At 38.4% G+C, this 20,183-nt stretch overlaps 2 protein-coding genes across 7 annotated transcripts in view; one reads left to right on the top strand and one right to left on the bottom strand.

Moving 5' to 3' along the window:
* Positions 1 to 5,904, top strand: part of zmynd12 (zinc finger, MYND-type containing 12) — a 38,654-nt gene extending 32,750 nt beyond the window's left edge. For both annotated transcript variants that reach the window (XM_072245159.1, XM_072245160.1), the window contains one exon: positions 387 to 5,904. In XM_072245159.1, coding sequence (XP_072101260.1) covers positions 387 to 548 — 162 coding nt within the window. In that variant the 3' untranslated portion in view covers positions 549 to 5,904. The remainder of the gene's footprint in view (positions 1 to 386) is intronic.
* Positions 3,218 to 20,183, bottom strand: part of rimkla (ribosomal modification protein rimK-like family member A) — an 80,849-nt gene continuing 63,883 nt past the window's right edge. For 4 of the 5 annotated variants that reach the window (XM_072245154.1, XM_072245155.1, XM_072245157.1 and 1 more), the window contains 4 exons: positions 19,857 to 20,087; positions 19,187 to 19,273; positions 16,048 to 16,251; positions 3,218 to 10,174 (listed from right to left, as the gene is read on the bottom strand). In XM_072245154.1, coding sequence (XP_072101255.1) covers positions 9,678 to 10,174; positions 16,048 to 16,251; positions 19,187 to 19,273; positions 19,857 to 20,087 — 1,019 coding nt within the window. In that variant the 3' untranslated portion in view covers positions 3,218 to 9,677. The remainder of the gene's footprint in view (positions 10,175 to 16,047; positions 16,252 to 19,186; positions 19,274 to 19,856; positions 20,088 to 20,183) is intronic. The other variant, XM_072245158.1, reaches the window with a different exon arrangement.

The following is a 20,183-nucleotide window of genomic DNA, read 5'->3' on the forward strand; positions in this document are numbered from 1 at the left end:
ATGCCCCAAGGATGATGGTAAACCTACTACCTTCTTCATTACCCTATCCCTCCTGTGTAGCCACTTTCAGGGAAAAACATATCTGGACCCATGGGTCTCTGTTAGGTCATGGGGGGGGGGGTGCAGGGTCTTCACTTGAAATATTATTTTCTTTGAATTATATACTTCAAAGGATTGTGTTTAAAGCTGGGATCAATACAGCTTTGAAATCAAGATTTAGGATGGAGTGAAAGGTGGAAGTCTTTGTGATCTTGTAGTGTAGATTTCAGAGGTTGTATGGCCTCTTGCACAAGATTCCTGTAGGGTAATAAGGGACAGAAACTTCTGTCTGAATCAAAGGCTATTTCTGTATGTTCATTTAACATAAGTCTCATGGCTTGTTGCAGGCAGTCAAATACGGGGAACTGGCTTTGGAAGACAACAAGATGTTTGTACACAACAAAAAAGAGATTGCAACAATCCAACGTCTTCTCACAACAGCTAAAAAAGCACTGTCATATCCTGGTGGAAAGGGACCGTCCCCATATGATTGGGCTAACTCGTGCTAAAAATTGCTATATTATTATGTCAGGTTATTCATTTTGAATGCCAAAATGGAGATGTGGTTACATTTTCAAACACTCAAATGGACGGGGCCTGAGGCTCTCCAATATTTTGGCAATATATTAATAAAAACAGAAAACTATCTGTGTTTCTTGAACAAAATATTACAGCAAATGAGGGAGTGCGAGCATTACCTGTGGCAGTTTAAAAACCAGTATCATACAACAAATAAAGGCTCACTCCCACAGACGTGTATTTATAAAACATCAAATGTTTCACAATGCTATCACAATTACTGTACAAGTCAGTGTTTTGTGTTAATACATCAACTGTGTTATGCATAGCATAAAAGCCCTCATGAATGGGAGTGGTGAGGTGGGAATACAGGAAATAACTAACCATTTTGGTTGACACCAAAATAAGTCCCCAGTTTTGGAAATCTGAAATCCACCCCAAAATTAATCAAAAACTGCAAAGAGCAGATGAACCACTGGACAGCAACCTAACACAGCAGAGGTTTTCCACTATTGTAAAGTAGCAATGCAGATTTATCAAAAGGTAGCACCAACACTTAATAATGTCAAGCATACCAGAGTAAGAATTACGAAGTATTGTTAGAAACAGAACAGAATCTACATTTATTTCTATTGTTATCTGTTAGTTATATTGGGTATTTCAATAAAGTCAACTATGTAACAGTAAAGACAGAGGTGAGTATAACCTCTACACTACATATCAATGTCTTGTACACTTAGAAGAATAATGTACTTGACCAGTGTTGTGGATGCGCATTGAGCCATGTTCCACCCAGTCCCACCATGTCAATTGTTTCCTTTGGTCAAGGGAGGCACAAGGCAGATTTAGAAAAGACAAAATATTGAGAGGTCTAGGCAGGGCAAATATGAAAAGCATATATTTAAGATCATTGTTAAGATTATGGAGTGGGATGGGGTGTTATGCTAAAATAAAACTAGAGCTCTGGGGATCTGGAACTTGCTGCCTGAAAGAACAGTGGAAGCTGAGATCTTGGTGTTTAAAACAATGTCTACATGAACAAACTAAAAACAGTAATCTATAAGGCTACAGATTAAGACCTGGAATCAGAAGGATAAAATAGCTAAATGTGCCCAATAACCCTCAGTCTATTAAGTAATTCCTAGACTGGTTCTACCCCTAGGGTCATCATGCCCATGTCTCCAGCCACTCACTTTAACAATGTTTCTTAATAAACTCAGCAACTGCTTTTTTTTTTCAGCATTAATTCACAGGATGAAGCAAGCATCAGCCCTATTCCTCATCCTTTTTTCCAGTCCTGGTGAAGGTTTCAGTCCAAAATGTCAACTGATTACTTTTTTCCATGGATGCTACCTGGTCTGCCAAGTTCCTCCAGCATTTTGTGTGTATGTTGCTTGGATTTCCAGCATTTGCAGATTTTCTTGTCTTTGGTGCTATGGTAGCAATTTTTTAAAATGCCAAAAAAAAGCTCTCTTTTTCTCTTTTAAAGGCTCTCTCTTTCTCTTTTAAAGGCTCTCTCTATGATTAAAGGAATTAAATTTTATGGGAATCTGGAACTTGATATCTTCGAGGCTGGTAGAGCCAGAATCTCTCAGTTTATAGAGTACCAGGATGGGCACTTGATGGGCCATGATGTACAAATCTAAGAGCTGGGCACTTCTACTAGTCCACATGTTTTTTCTGGTCAAAAATGACCAAAATCCCACCCATGATATCCAATAAATCATTGTCAAAATTTACAAGTAGAAAGCAAAGTACACTGGTTCTAAAGGCAGTTGTGGCATACAAATCCAATGAAAATCCAAAACCAACTTCTAAGTTCAATGAGTGTTTAAATGTTGAAATTTTACAAATTCTTAGCAATATGTTTTCCAAAAGGTTGTTTCACTGTAGAATATATAATACACCAGTGCACAATGTAACCCTTTAATTATCGCTCTATTGTTAGAAAACACACAGCTTAATAAATATTAGTTTCTATAAATCATTTTATTACATGCTAGAAAATTTGAAACAAGTTTTTATCATGATCAATGTAACTAATACCATAGCTGTGACTTTTCAACTAGTTATTCAAATATCATTTGAGGGAGTTTCAAAAACTGCCAGATCCATAAAACATTCTGTACACTCCAAAGTGATAACTGCAAAATGGTCTAGGCTGATAAATGAATAACATTCTTTGGAGGAAAAAAAAGCGCACAAACTTGGATCCATAGTGTGGTGTTGCTGAACAGATATAAAACTACAGTTTTTATTATTAATGTTTAACTCAAAGAATATGGATTTTTAAAAAAATATTCACTACCTTGTGGACCTTACAGGGCTATTTAGTTCCATAGAGGCCAAAAGAAATGCATGGTGTAATAGTGGTTCAGAATGTAATCATACAGCACTACAAGCTACTGCCAAAACCACAAGGGGTGAAATGGGGGAGGAAGGGGTATGCAACATATTTAAAGCCCTTTTAATATTCTGCTGAAATTCTATACACTGCACATTTTAAGAGTAGCATCTAAATAGAGGTATCCTGTTATTCTATCATGTATTGTTTGAAGTGCTTGCTTTTAAACTGAATCTTAAAAGACACTATTTCAAAAACATTCTAAGAATGTGATAGTAAATGTTTTCATGTTTTCTGTTATTTGTGTAGTTCAAATCACAACCATTTATACATCTACAAATGTAATAAAACTCCAGTTGGTTTATTGTTAAAAATTCACATACACATAGGAAGGAAAGTACAATACTGATTTCAAGAATTCAGTTTACTCCCATTCAAATGTTCATGAACCCACTACCAAGTATTCTCAATTTCATTAGTCCTTCAAATTTTCAAATAATGCCAAGTCAACCACTTACCATTTAACCACACTCTTAACATCTTTACAAATCACAAAAGACATACCTTGTGCTCTCTCTTTCTCTCTCTCTCTCTCTCACACACACACACACACACACACACACAATGCAAAAAAACAATTAGTAACCCACTGTTGTAATAGAATGATTGCCCAAAAAGACCAAAATAGCTAAGAGTTTGTTTCTTCATGGCAAAAGCAAAAGGGTAGTTTGCATTTATAGCAAAGGGTATCACTCATATATCATCAGAATCAAAATCATAAAATGAGTTAATATGTTTTATTATACCTTTGGGCTGCAGTCACTCAGATGTCAACAAAAAAGCTATACAACAAAGCTGCGCAAGTAGCACAAAGCAGCACCAGGTCTACAAGTGGAACATTTTCTACTTTAGTTTCATATCCAAATGACAATTCACAAGTAGAACAATACTTATTAAAAAGTAAAAATGTTTTTTAAAAAGTTTAAATTTATAAAATATCATTTTCTGTGAAAAAAGATGAAAAATTTACGCAAGTTTATAAATTTGCAAATTCTAGCTGCCATTTGGACAAGATTAAAAAAAAAGCTACAAATTTAGGTTTATAAAAATTCACAACTTATATACAAGATCCTTTTGGTGCAAATCATTATTACACCATTCAGAACTGCAGCCCAAGGGTCTAATAGATTATTTTGAACAGAATGCATGCTCTAATTTTATTTTGCACTGTTTGAATGCCACAGTCACTTTTACAACTCCCGGCTGTTTGATCCTGAAGACAAGGTAATTGCACATTCCGCTATTGGCAGATCCTATATCACAAACCATGTTGCAAATGCAATGTAAAATCAAGGATATACATTCTGAAAATAATAAACTGCATCACCTTTTAGCTTATTGTAGTTTACCCAAAAAGAAACAAGTAGTGGGTTACTTTTCACAATACATTGACCAGAATGGAAATGCTGCTCATGGTGCTACTTTATCCCAACAAGGATGACTGAAAACAAATGTAATGCACATCTCCCAAACTACCTCCGGTAAAAGTAATTTACACAAATCATCAAGAGTTGATATGTAAAACTGCTTCAATTATTTTCCTAATGTTGTCAAGGATACCTGGTTGTGCAAATGCCTTATACCCTATCTTATTCGTGGCCTTCTGACTACTGCATCAATCACATTTGAGCAAGGCACCCAGTCTAGCATGCAGGCATACTTTCACAAAAAAAACAATTTTGCTCTAAACAATGCTCTACAGAGAAAAGCAGTTAGTAAAACCATCAATAAATTCAAACTTCATAGCTGTACAGTTCAGTGCATCAGAACACTTACAGCTTATTCATACAGTGTACATTTTCATACCTTTCCCTCCCATTCCTACCCCAATGTTTAAAGAACACTGTTTACGAAATAAGCTGTAAAAGCATAAACTCATTTTCAGATGTTCAAATACATTTTCCTCTTAAATACAAGTTGATTTAATTCCTACCTACGTAAATACGCATAACATACTATTTATGCCCGGAGAATAGGACAGGTTTTCCTCTCCTGCTCTCCTTCAGTTGGTCTGGAAACACACCCAAGTATCAGGATTGGCATAGTTGTCTCAGTTTCACACTCTAAAATGAACTGCTCTGAAGTCTGCTAGGGCAAAATGACAGGTGTTGGAATGTGATATAACACTAAATTAGGAATTCCAGTTTTTTTCCTGCATAGTGGAGTCAGCTTTATTTCTCTGTCTGTACTATCATGCTGATTCTAGGACACTCATTTACAATTTCAGGGATTATGTTAAAGAAATCCTCTGAAGGTGTTGCAAATGCTAAAGATCTGCAATAATTATTTCTGTTCCAGTGCTCACATCTCAAACCAAATTGGAACAAAAGGATAAATTTTCTGCCAGTGTCTCCATCTAAATATTGTGCAACTTTTTAGTATTTTTGGTAGAGAGTGGTGAATGGCATAATTAAAGTTATTAGTATGTCCTTTATTAGTTTCCTCCAATTATTTCTGATAACTACATTGCATTGGGTTAGCAACTACATGACACTTGTTTGTTGTTTACATTCAGAACACAATCCATAGAAGGGAACATTGTGCAGGTAAAGAAATTCACATCTGTAAAAATTCTGCAAGTGTACGGCGTGCAATGTTTAATTTTTGTTTAAAATCACCATTAGATTATAAAAGTAAAATCAATTTAGATTTTAGATTTACTCAACAGCTAACTGCCTATCATGAATTATCTCACAATTAAATGTCTTATTTTAACCAGGATACTTCCACTGTGCAAACCATTGCATATGCAACTTGTCACAGTATTACTCAGTAAAAACTTTAATATTTTAAATCACTGAAAGAGATGGGGCAATGCATCAAAAACACTCCTGTTGCTTCTTTATCACCATATTCACTTTGAATTACTGTTTTTTTAAAAAAATTTGTCACAGTTACCATAGTTAATTACACTAAATTTTTCAGGACTTATTTGTGCAAACACAGAGGCCCTTCATCCTCTTAAATGCTCTGAAATTGCAAACCATCTCTACTTGTATGTAATTTTCTATCATTTTAGAACTCTCCAATTTCACACAAAAACTGTATGAGCTTTATTAGTTATGTCTCTCCCTCAATGACATTAGACACCCCCCCATTCATATACCCAAATTTTAGATGTTCACAAAGATGACAGAAAATTCCAAGTTTAAAGCCACCGTTGTAAAGATGCATAATATCAAAAGCGAAAGGGCACAATTCAAAGAGAACACAGAGAAAGGATAGAGTCATTAACAGTGCATGTGAAAATGTGCCTTCTTTTTTTCAGTTACATTTTAATCTAGATTGAAACCTTGTCGTTCTTAAAATATCACTTTTACAGAGAAATCAAGGAATTTCTTTAGATAAAACATCAAGGCTAACCCATGTTGTTTGGAAAAAATGTCAGGATTGTGGAAGTATATTGTTTGTGCAATAAATGTTTTTAACTGCACATAGAATTTTCTGTTTGTTGTTGAAAGCATTCAGAAAGGTGGCAAAAAAATTGCATTTCTCCCTTGTTTTTACTGCTCTAAAGATTAGGTGACAGTTAAACTTGATGACTCTCAGGCACTTCAAATGCAAGTTTGAGTAGCAAACATTAGTAGGCTTTATGACTTGGAGTCAAAACCAGAATATTACAAACACTACTGGAAAATAAGAACCAAATCTGGTTTAATTTTTTGGTACTGTTTATACTTTCTCCTGGAGATTAATTCCCTTGTCCCTCTAGTCCAGGCACACCAAAGTCAAAGTGATGCATTTATGTCTTTAGTTGTCAAGAAATGGTATGCAAAAATATTTGAGATATTTAGTCAATGTTTAACTGCATGAAGTAAGTCCTTATTTTATTCCTTAATGCAGCTGAAATGTTTCCAAGAATTGTTAATATTTATTGAAAAGCAGGAGCTGGCGATTATTATTTGAAAGCAACGCCTGGAATTTGAGATATTTTCCAAAATAGATGTTGTTTAAAGATTGCAGTAAATCATATACTTTATAGAAGTAAATATTCACAATCCATCTTAAAAAGACAATTACTTCGAGGAAACATTGGTGCAAATCTTCCAACTCCTTTAAAACTGCAATAATTTTCAAGTTAATTGAATTATATATAATTCAATACATCTGCAAAAACAACTAGCTTCTGAAAATCAGAATAAAAACAGAAAATGCTACATGCAAGAAAAAATAGATCTAAAATGGTATCTTTGTTTATCTCGCTCCATGGATTATATGTGTCCTGCCAAGCACCTTCACCACTTTCTCTCTATATGTTGAGTAAATGCAGTTCTCCCAGAAGGAATTAATTAAATAAAACATAGCTGTTCTGCAGACACATATCATTATGGTCTTCATGTACAGATCACTGCAGTCAGAACCTGTCTTTTACTGCTTTAAGTACTCACAGATCAACAAACTACATCAGAGCTTTCTTGGATAGCAATTGTGCACAGAGTGCCTAACACCATATTTGCGTTAATATGTAAGCATTTGTGAGATACACATACAGCTTATTGTGGAGCATGCAACCAAAGTGAGTCCTGCATACAGAAATACTTCTATTACATTTAGAGACCTGGTTTTCTTCAGCATCTCAAGCCAATTTCTTTGGGCAATAGGTCAAGATTCAGCAAACATAAACAAATCCTATGGCCAAATATGTTCTGAAAATCTGGTTACTTCAATCTCAATGTAATAATTATTTTTAATACAACATTGTCATTTTTAAAAGTTGATATATTTAATCCATTAATGTGGTTAGTATGCAGTTCATCCCACATACTAATTGCCACTTAATGGAGCCATTTTACTTGATTTTTTATTATGCAATAGCTAGATAAGATGATGGCTTTTAAGTATTTACAACAGTAATGATGATAAAAGCTTATATTTGAACTATTTTTGAATCCCGAATTTAGTTTCAAATTACTGCATTGTAATCCTAGTTTGTTTAAAATGTCATAACTTTGTGCTTGCTGACATTTATACTCCAAGAGTCACACAATCAGTAATGTGCACTCAAACTCACCAATTACTGAAACTCAAAAAGCATAATATGATGCTAATGTGTTAATCGTACTGGAATCTATAATTCATAAATACAGACACTATCTTTTTACAACAGAGGCTCAATGACCGTCTTTGGAGTTGGCTTCTTATATATCTGAAATAATCCAGTCCCTCTCTCTATAATCACACATTTTGTGGATATTAAGTATTTAACAGATAATGATATTTCAGCATACAAACATCAAATTTGAGATTCTGAATTATGTAAAATGATTTTTAAATTATTAGCTTTGAGATACTGTGTGTGTGTATATATGGCACCTTGTGGACCATCTGTTAAATCAACTGGTTACTGTGCAGATAAGCATTTCACATTTCAGCATAATGCACAATAATAAACAGGGTAAAATATTGGAGAAAATAGTTTAAATGGGACAACTAGTTTATGTTCATTTTAAACTGTAATGCTGGTAGAAGTATTGGGAAGCAAAATTAAAATGATTGAAAACACGGGCTTCATACCACATATCAATTTAGTTGCTCGTGAAGCAAAAGGATATTGTCAAAGAATGAGACTACAAAACCTATTTATTTCCCTGATATTTCCATGTTATGCCTAAGGTTGTTTGTATGGAGCTACAAATTAATCAATTGAGTTGATAAAAATTACGAAGTTATTGATCTCATAACTGAATCATTAAGATGCTCTCACTTTAAAACAAAGGGGAACTTCTTCCAAGCAACTTGTTTTCCCATCATATCTAGTCTCATATCCTCAACATAACCTCCTTTATCCATTAATTTGCCTGGTAGACAACATCATATTCCAAACTCCGAAACCTATTCAGATTATCAGATGATGAACCATGTAACTTTTCACACTGGCAATTAAGTTCTTTAATTTTCTGCAAGAATTTATAACCTCAATATTTTAGCCCTACAATTCAAGAATGTTCTTTTTAATGAGAGTGTAAGAATCAAAATTGCAGCTTGTATTATATTTGGTGTGTGCTGTAATTTTTCCCTATCATCCTTATTTTGTTTTGAAGCCAACTGAAATACAGGTTTGTAAGTAACTACATGCTCCAGTATACTAAATGACAGATTTGTTAATTAGCACATCAGTTTAAACTGTTACCACAGAAATTACTGAAAAATGTTCTGTATAGGCAGATTTTATCAAGTAGCACTGCTAATATAGCAAACAGAAAACAAGGAACATGAAAATCACCTAATCTAAGGAAAGGAAAATAACATAGAAGGGCAGTTCATTGTATAGAGGTAAGAGATTGATTCAAAATGCAGAAATTCAACCATGCCAACATAGGGAGATGTCAAGTAGAGGCAATGCACTTCCCAACTTGAACTGATGAAGGCTTTCCCCCACAACATTAACTGTTATCTGCCTTTAAGACATTAACCAACTACCTTCTTATTGCAAGGCAATGTCTTTTAATCAATCATCCTATTGTGTTACTGATTTAAGTTTAAAGGTCGTGGTTAACAAACACTTCCACCAACCCCAATGGCATCAAGACACGATAACCCACCTGGAGTGGGCTGATGGTTGTAATCGATCAGGTTTATGCACAAATTCAGACTTAATAGTTAATACGCAAGGAAAAAAATTACATCACATCCCTTTAGATAATTCTTTATCCTTTTCATCCAGCTGAGCTAGGAAAGCACTTCTGTTTATACCTGTTAGTAGAGCTTCCTCATTTCACTCACTCAATATTTTAATTTCAGTATTTATGAGATTGTTCATGTTGTAGCCTGGCTCAGGCAGTACAGTGTGCATGGACCTGGAAACAGTAGTGTCAGTGTCCCTGACCTCCACTATTTCAGGGTCACTCTCGCTGGAGCTCGATCCCACACTCATGGTGAATACACTCTCCGGGATGGAGCTAGCAGGAGCCCCCACCTCTGGCTCACTTGTTTCACTAGCACTAGAAACTACAGAAAGAAGTGACATTTTCCTGGTTAGTCTGCTTGGCAGTAGCGACAAGGCATAGTCCGCTATGATACTACTTACATCCAAATTGCAAGCTTTGTCAAAGGCTTTGAATCCTACATTTGCATTGGCTTCACACACTACAAATGAACCATCATCTTTTCTGAGCAGATCAATACCGCAAATGTCCATGCCCAAAATATTGGAAACCTGGATTGCCAACTGCTTGCCCTGCTCACTCAACTGGTACAGCACACCAACACCTCCTGTCAAACAAAAAAAAAAATCAGTTCAGAACTCAAGGAAATGATCATTATTTACAGTATTAACAAAGAGAAAGACTATTTGTATGTGGTTACTCATGAAATGATTGTTTTCTACATGAAGCCTCTAACTGATTCTGTGCTGCAAAATTAAAATTCAGATTTCTAGTCCAAGATCATTTTAATTTGGGCTTATCCAGAGGCAGTGTGTGAGTCTCAGATTGTTCAAGGTTGATATAGCTGGTGATGGTAATGGGACAAGCTCCCACTATCTATTAAGTGCTCACAAAGGCATATGCCTCAAATAGCCTCTGACAAACAAGTCCAGCTCCTGGCCTTCATGTATGGTTTAACTACTAAGCCTGGTGAAATCATTCTACTGACAGCAGAAGGGGCAAAGGTGAGTTACTAGCACCCTAAAACCAGTAACTTCAGCCAGATGGGGCTTCTCAGTTGTGGTTGGAAGATCTCAAAGCTCCGCTGCCTTGTGGCTATACTCACTCATGGGGAGGGCTTTGAGAATAAACCCTAAGGGAAAAATCTGGAGCTGAGTCCCTAAGGCAGCCCTACATTGAGTTCAACACTGACTGACAACTCCTGCAATGCTGCTGGTGCCAAACTGTATCGATCTCTGCTGTTCCTTTGGATTCATCACATCTGATGTGTGGAGAGGGAGAGCTTGCTACATGGGCAGAAGCTTTTTCTCCATATTGTACTGACCGGGCTCGCACATCTAGATAGCTAGGACACAACAACCATGGTTGACCTTGACGGTGGCCTCACAGGGTCTCAGATAATAAACTTAATCAGCATACAGTATATCAATTCTACAAATCTTGGATTAAAGTCATTAGTCATTCCCATTACCAAATGCCAATGCTTACATTTTCTGCTCACTTAAATAAATCATTTTTGACGGCAGGAAGTAACAAGGGATCAAATATCATGTTGGCTTTTGCTGCAAGTCAATTTGAATACAACATGGTGACACCTTTACATGTGGTCCTGATACGATCATACTGAAATACTGTAAACAGCTCTGGTCTCCCTACACAAGGAATGATGCACTTGTGACAAAGCAAGCACAAGATTTTTTGGTTTGATTTCCGGGGCAAAGGTTTGTGTTAAGAGGAGAGGTTAAATAAAATGTGCCTCTATTCCGTGGAGTCAGCAAAAAAAAGATCTTATTAAAATATGAAAAATTCCATGGAGCCCAGACTGGGTAGATACAGGTATGATAGTTCTCATGGTTGGAATGCCAAGAACCCATGGGCCATTCAAGACAGATAAGAAATTTCATCATTGAGCGTAGAAAATGTTTATAATTCTTTATCCAAAAAGGTTGTAAAACCTGATTCGTGGAGGACACTCAAGGCAAAGACAGGTAGATTTCTGGATATTGAAGGCTTAAGAGATATGGTAAATAGTGTTGCTGAAGTAAAATATCAGCTATGATCTTATTGCTTGGTGGTGCAAGTACAAGCCAAATAGCTAATTCGTGCATCTATTTATCTCTGGTTTTTCTTCACCCAATCATTCAAACAAAAATACAAACCATTCTCAAATTGGGAAATATTATAAAGGACAATTTAATCACTAATCTCTTGGTTACCTCACAAAAGTCAAATTGGGCCATATTCTAAAACCACTATGGACCTCCTCATGCAGCTACTCCCACAGTGCTGCAAAACAGTGAATTTCAGAATATTTTTTTAAATGGCAATATGTCAAAGGCAGCATTAATGTAAGATTTACAAATGAAGACATGGAGACATTGAGCTCATTGTTTTACAGTTCTGTCCTTCTTAAAAGTCAAGAGGAGAGGCTGCTGATATAACCAAATTTCTGTCATAGTATATGCCCTTTCAAGTTCAAGTTTAATTGTCATTCAACCATACATGAATATAGCCAAATAAAACAGCTTTACTCTGGGGCCAAGGTGCAAAACACAGTACCAATAGTCACACACAGCACAAGGCACATACAAGATATCAATAAATACAGTCACACAAAAAATAGTCCAAGACCCTGAGTCCATGAATGTTGCAGAAATCTGCAGTTGACCACAATGCAGCTTGTCTTTTGCCGAGTGAACACCGGGGGACAGCACCGACTCCAGCTTGTACGCCGCGCCACACCACCTCCGGTGAAGTGCAGCAACTCTGACGCCTCTCTCCTGGGCGGCTCTCCTACCACCAAGGCCACGCAGCTTCCCCGATGTCCGCCAATAACTCAGTGAATTGGATTTGCAGCATTCCACATTAACAATGTCCAACAGAGTCTTGCGATCACAAGAAAAGATGGTGCATAAGGTGTTTATCATGTTTACCAACAGGGACAAAAGAAAAACTAACTGTTGCCTTGACATGGCTGAGCTTGTTGAGTGCTGTTATGGCCACACCCATCCAGACAAATGGGTTCTTCAACCTCACTTGAACCTTTTAAATACAGAAACTCACTGATTACCAGGCAAGCTATTCATTACCACGTCAATAGTTTCAAGTCTATGTTTGTTCAATCAAACTGTGGTCACTGATGCTCCTTAAGATATTGATGATTGTGCTATTAAAGTTCAATGGAAGTTGGTTTTGCCTGTTCTTGCTAGAGGTGGTCATTATCCTGAAGTTGCAATATGGACATTACCAAAACATACCAGTAGAACCACTGATTTCGTCCATAGCCTGTTTGATCACCAGAGTTCTGAATGGAGCTCAACACAAACTATGAGCAAACACAGGACCTCCCTGCATTACAAACAGCTGACTTTTGGACACCTTGTGCATACAAATGAGCATTTTGGAGATCAGCAGGAAGGATGGGGATGAATTTTCTGGGCACTGCGCCAGGAACAGGGCATTTTAAATCTGCTTTCTCTCCCTCAGCCACAACAATCAGGGGATAGGGTCAAGCTGAACAGACCAACTCGCACACTCTGAGGCTGGTGGCTACTCTTCCCATACCTTCTGTTTTATTGTCACAAATACATCTGTGATCCTCTTTCACATGTTTTGTTCACTTCGAACTCTCAAACAGTTTTAATTATGAACATTTTTCAGGAATGAAATCTTATTGTGACCTGGAGTTTTCCTATAACTCTACTCCTGACCAGAAGCTGTTGAGTTTGTAATGAACAGTAATGAATAAGCTAATATTGCCAGCAGAAAATTAGCAACATCTGTAGGCTTAATTACAATCTTCAAATTGTAATTAATTTGTTTTCACAATATAACAACTGGATGATTTTCCCTCTGCCCCTTAGTGTTAACTCTGTACATTTGATCCAGTTCTGGCTTTCAATGATAATAGAGACAAACTGTTGAAATTCATTAAAAGTATCTAGCAGCAAAATCAAAAAATACATTTGAAGGGAAATTAAATTATCCAGATTCTATTATTTTATAAATGTGCACTTCAAACTACAGTTATTTAAAAATATTTTAGTTTGGGAATAGGGGTAAATTTGCAAGTTGCTTTTGCTCAAGGTGTGAGATGTTAATGTTGAGGCAGAATTCCTACTAAATCTAGTCTCATCAAGAAGAGCTCTTAGATCAGGCACAGTTGGAAGATGATTAAACTTCAATCACTAAACCCACATTAACACATCAATTACAGAACATTTTCACATTGTCAATGGATTCACTGCTACTGCTACAATGCAGGACACTAACATGACACAGAATGCTGGAGGAACTCAGCAGGCCAGGTAGCATCAATGCAAAAGAGTAATCAGTCAGTGTTTAGGGCCAAGACCCTTCATCAAGACTGGAAAAAAGAGAAATGGGAAGTCAGAGTAAGAAGTTGGGGGGATAGGAGGAAGAAATACAAGGTCAAACAGTCCTTCCAGGTGAGGCGACACTTCACCTGTGAGTCGGCTGGGGTGATATACTGCGTCCGGTGCTCCCGATGTGGCCTTCTATATATTGGCAAGACCCGACGCAGACTGGGAGACCGCTTTGCTGAACACCTACGCTCTGTCCGCCAGAGAAAGCAGGATCTCCCAGTGGCCACACATTTTAAATCCACATCCCATTCCCATTCTGACATGTCTATCCTCGGCCTCCCCTACTATAAAGATGAAGCCACACAGGTTGGAGGAACAACACCTTATATTCCGTCTGGGTAGCCTCCAACCTGATGGCATGAACATTGACTTCTCTAACTTCCGCTAATGACCCACCTCCCCCTCGTACTCCATCTGTTATTTATTTTTATACACACATTCTTTCTCTCACTCTTTTTCTCCCTGTCCCTCTGACTATACCCCTTGCCCATCCTCTGGGTTCCCCCTCCCCCTTGTCTTTCTTCCTGGACCTCCTGTCCCATGATCCTCTCGTATCCCCTTTGCCAATCACCTGTCCAGCTCTTGGCTCCATCCCTCCCCCTCCTGTCTTCTCCTATCATTTTGGATCTCCCCCTCCCCCTCCCACTTTCAAATCTCTTACTAACTCTTCCTTCAGTTAGTCCTGACGAAGGGTCTCGGCCTGAAACGTCGACTGTACCTCTTCCTAGAGATGCTGCCTGGCCTGCTGCGTTCACCAGCAAATTTGATGTGTGTTGCAGAAATACAAGGTGTTAGGTGGTAGATGATAGGTGAAACCAGGAGGGGGGAGGGGTGAAGTAAAGAGCTGGGAAGGCGATTAGTGGAAGAGATAAAGGGCTGGAGAAGGAGGAATCTGCCAGGGCCAACAGCTGACCACCATCAAGCACATCTTTCCCTCCCCCCCACAACTTTCTGCCTTCCGCAGTACCTTTATGCAACTCCCTTGTCTATACGTCTCTCCACACCAATCTCCCTCCTGGCAATTATCCTTCCAAGCGGAACAAGTGTTACACCTACACCTGCACCTCTTCCCTCACTAACAGCCAGGGCCCCAAACAGTCCTTCTAGGTGAGGTGACACTTCACCTCTCAGTCTGTTGGGGTCATCTACTGTATGCAGTGCTCCTGGTGTGGCCTCCTGCATATCGGTCAGACCCATTGTAGATTGGGAGACTGCTTCACCAAGCACCCACACTCCGTCTATCAGACAAAGTGGGATCTTCCAGTGGCAACACATTTCAATTCTACTTCTCATTCCGACATGTCAGTCATGGCCTCCACTCAGGTTGGAGGAGCACCCACCTCCTCTCCCCCCACCCCACCAATCCCCATCCCCTTTTCCCTCTCTCACCTTATTTCCTTGCCTATCCAAAGCCTCCCTCTGGTGCTCCTTCCCCCCCCCCCCCAACTTCTATCTTCTATGACATTCTGTCTTTTTCACCAATCAACTTCCCAGCTTTTTATTTCATCCCTCCCTCTTCAGGGTTCACTTAGCACCTAGTTTCTCTCTCCCCCTCTCCCTATCTTCTTAAAGCTACTCCTCAGTTTTTTTCCCCCTCTCCAGTCCTGCCGAAGGGTCTCGGCCCAAAATATCGACTGTTTACTCTTTTCCATAGATATTGCCTGGCCTGCCAAGTTCTTTCAGCATCCTGTGTATGTTGCTTGGATTTCCATCATCTGCAGATTTTTGTTTGTTTGTCACTGCTAACATGTAGTATTTTTACAGTGGGCAATCAGTTTGATGAGCTGCATCCCAGCAATTTCAGCTTACCATGGATGTAGACCCAATTCTGCCTTTGCCTCTCGACCCAAAAGCCAAGATAAAGATAAGGGCAAGAATCTCTGCTCTCTTCTCCTCCCAGCCATTCCCCCACACTATCACTTTAGCTCTGTGAAAACAGTGATTACAAATCAAGTCCGATTTAATTTTCCCATCTTAACTCACATCAAAACTGGGAATTAAAAGTTTGTATAAATAATTCCCTACTGACTTTATCAACAGAGATTCTGGAGGAGCCACAAGTTTTCAAGTAAGACTTCTAAGTGCAAAATCTCACCTAGTGAACAATTGCTTTGCATTCTTCCATCGGTGGAGCAGCGCAACATCGCACCAATTACACGGCCTCCCACCATCACTACACGGATATCCTTCCCATGGGATTCCTTTACATATTTCTGGAAAAGGTATGGAGCATCATGTCGTATTAGGTGAGATAAATCTGATAAATGATGCTTGTCTCGTGCCAGGAATACTGCTTTACCTGAAGGGAATGACAAACAAGTAAAGCTCTGTTTACATTCTGTTCCACTATGTAACAATACACAATTTCTGTCAGAACCATAAAGAATAAGCTTTATTTTTTTTTCTTAAAAGGGGCACTAGCATTTACTATAAGCAAACTATGCTCATGATCCAAATAAGCTGCACATTAATGGAGTGGAAAAAAACTTCCCTGTTCTGGGTTTTTCACGTATACCCTTATGGGCATTTTGAGTGCAGTCATTGACTGCATGCACGCTTTGAAATGGAGCATAAAGCTACACCTGTGCGAATCCCTACAGCGTCTGGTGATTCTGTGATCTCAGTCTCTATAGAATTTCTAACATCAGCTTCCAAGAGGGTGAACCTTCACAAGGCGTCAGGCCCTGATGGTGTACCATCTGGCAGGGGTGTTCAAGGAGATCTTCAATCTCTCATTGCTGCAGTTGGAGGTTCCCATCCACTTCAAAAGTACAACAATCATACCTATGCCCAAGAGCAGGGTGAGTTGCCTCAATGACCATTGCCCAGTTGCACTCACATCTACTGTGACGAAGTACACTGAGAGGTTGGGGATGGCTAGAATCAACTCCTGCCAAAGCAAGGACCTGGACTTGATGCAATTTGCCTATCACCACAATAGGTCTACAGTGGATGCAAACTGCAGCTAAGTTGGTGAGCAGATTCTGAGTATCGTGCACAGTTCTGGTCACTTACATACAGTAAAGATATCAATAAGACTGAAGGGGTATAGAGAAAATTTACAAAGATTTTGCTGAACTTGAGAACCAGAGTTATATAAGATTGTTGAATAGGTTAGGACTGTATTCCCTGGAGCGTCAGATATTAAGGAGAGATTTGCTAGACGTATACAAAATTTATGAAGGGTATAGATAGGGTAAAAGGCTTTTTCTATCAAGGTTGTGTGAGACTAGAACTAGAGGACATGGTTTAAGGATGAAAGATAAAGTGTTTAAAGGGAACACGAGGAAAAACTTCGTCAGTGAGTAACACTCACATCTACCATGGTGAAGTGCTTTGAGCGGTTGGTCTTAGCTAGAATCAACTCCTGCCTCAGCAAGGGCCTGGACCAGCTGCAATTTAACAATTGCCACAATAGATCTACATGTATGCAATCTTACCGGCTATCCACTCAGTCTTGAGTATAGCTATAACTATTATCACCTCGATAATAGTTATAGCTATATTAGACTGCTGACTACATCTCAGCATTCAACACAATCATACCCTCAGTTGTAATCAACAAGCTCCAAAACCTGGGTCTTTATACCTTCCTCCGAAACTGGATTCTTGATTTCCTCACTGGGAGACCAGTCAGTGCAGATCAGAAATAACATCTACTCCATGCTGACAATTAACACTGGTGCATTTGAAGGCTGTGTGCTTAGCCCACCGCTCTATTCTCTCTACACTCACAATTGTGTGGCTAGGCACAGCTGAAACACCATCTATAAATTTGTCAACGACACAACTACTGCTGGCAGAGTTTCAGATGGTCCAAAGCAAGCATACAGAAATAAGATAGATCAGCTGGGTGAGTGGTGTCACAATGACAACCTTGCACTCAATATCACTAAGACCAAAGAACTGATTGTTGACTTCAGGAAGGGAAAGGCGAGTGAATTCACACAGAGGGAAAGGTTGAGCAGTTTCAAGTTCCTGGACGTCAGCATCTCTGAAGATCTATCCTGGGCCCAACAGATTGATGCATTTACAAAGAAAGCACGACAGCGGCTATACTTCAATGTGAGTTTAAGGAGTTGGTATGTCATCAAAAACACTCGTAAACTTCTACCGATGTACCATGGAAAGCATTCTAACTGGCTGCATCGCCATCTGGTATGGAGGGACCACTGCACAGGACTGGTAAAAGTTGCAGAAAGTCATATATGCCAGTGATATTAAACCTGATTCTGATTTCCATGGAATACCAGCAATGCTGTCAAATACTAGTTTATAAAATACCATCTGTTCTTGAAATCAAAGCAGGTAAAGTCTTCATGAATAAAGTGACCTTGGTGACCTCCCTGATACAAGACCACGCAATATGCAGCTATTTTAAAATGCCCTGTAGACAGTCAGTGACCCTGACCTTCAATGACAACAGTTCAGACATGAGAGTGTGCCTGGAGGTCACATATCCTAGGTGGTGACAGCTTTGAAAACCCAGGGCAATGAACAGGGATCAAAGTTGGATATTGTGCCTATGAAGCTTTTCACCTACGGGCTTGTCCTTGCCTCTAACTTAGAGGCCTCTATCCTAGACAGATGTTATGTTAGCATAATATTACTTCCAGTGTTGCAAGCATTATCCACACTGTTAAATATCAGAGAAAACACTTAACTGAAGCTAATTCTGGACTTTGGAAGATGTATGAGAAGTTTGTAGTCAGTTAAAAAGTTCCCCAATGTAAAGTGAATGTCCCTTTAAATACTAAAAATAGCAGCAAACTAACTGTGGGAGTGAGGCCTTTTATATTGGGAAAAGGCATTGTACAAAGGAAGGGGTCATTTGATGTGCACCTTTTGGTGGGAGTACTAAACTGCACTATCAACTGTACTAAAATAAACCCAACATGCAGGTGCCTTAGGCAATTTTGCAGTTGATAGAATTTCACCTGGTACTATTTGCTGGAGATCTACTCCAACTAAAATTGAGTCTACACAAATTGCATTTATAAAATGGCCAAGATGCAATCCAGTTGTGGATTCTTGGCAGAATACATATATGCTGGGGCAGATAGGACACTTCAACAATTCAGCCTTCACTCAAAATCCAATCTCCTATATTTAATCTCCTTCATCCTTTTTGGCTTTTGTCCTTAAGAAAAGTGATTAACAAAAAGATAAAACTAAATTTAAACATACGTTTTTACTGCCTACACACTCAACAGCAAAATGAAAATTGTATGTACCTCGATGACCTCGTGTGTTTTTAACAACTACCGGATAACCCAAAGGTTCAGCTTCATCAATCATTTTTGCAAAATTTTCATGACCACCTGTTGTAAAATGATAGAAATTATGGGTTATTGTATAAGCAAGAACATGACTGCAGATTCATTAATCCCCAATTTCTCTTTCCAGTTGTTTGTGTAAAGGAGAATATTCCCCACTCCATTCTTTTCGCTCAATTTACCCAAGATGAACAAAATGATAAATCCACCTTAAATGGAAACTATATTAGTCTTTTGCTAGCTCTACTTCATTTGACCTAACACACCTACCATCTTCTTAATCAGGTCCAGTATTCTGGTCCCAACTGCTTCCACTTTTATTCTTTGCAAAGAGATGTAAACAGCAGGAATATTGGTTTAAAGTCTATTGGGCATACAGTTTTCATAACAAAAAGGAGGTAACTAAGAATGGCAAGAAAACACATTTATAAATTTAATCTAGTTTCCATAGTCCTCTAAATTTAGAATAATAAGGGTGACATCTATTGCAGATACTAGAGTCACAGCATTACATTACAGAGAATGTCTCTGTGCCAAAGAGTTTTAATTGTTTATCTATTAAATTCAAACAAAGTAAAATATTGCTTAAAAACTTGCAGAATAGTCAAACTGATCCATTTATACCTACCATAAGAGAAAGTGTCAGGTAATGGTATTCCATGACCAGCTAGTTCCTGGAATGTCCAGAACTTGTTAACACAGTGCAATATGGCCTGAGGGCGATTGGCTAAGCGACAGCCCATCTTTTCAAGGTGGCGCAATAATGTTATATCACTGTCATTCTGTACTGAAGGAGTGGGAACTCTTACCACCACCACCTGAGGGTAGCTGGTTATCAGCTCCTGTTTGATACGCAGTCCTGTAAAGATCAACAGAAAATAACCATCAATAGCACTCCACAAGCACTTAGTTACAGTATAATTTCATTCTATTAAAAGATAACTGCGGAAGTTTC

This window comes from Mobula birostris, chromosome 27 (genome assembly GCF_030028105.1).
Source record: "Mobula birostris isolate sMobBir1 chromosome 27, sMobBir1.hap1, whole genome shotgun sequence".
Classification (NCBI taxonomy): domain Eukaryota; kingdom Metazoa; phylum Chordata; class Chondrichthyes; order Myliobatiformes; family Myliobatidae; genus Mobula; species Mobula birostris.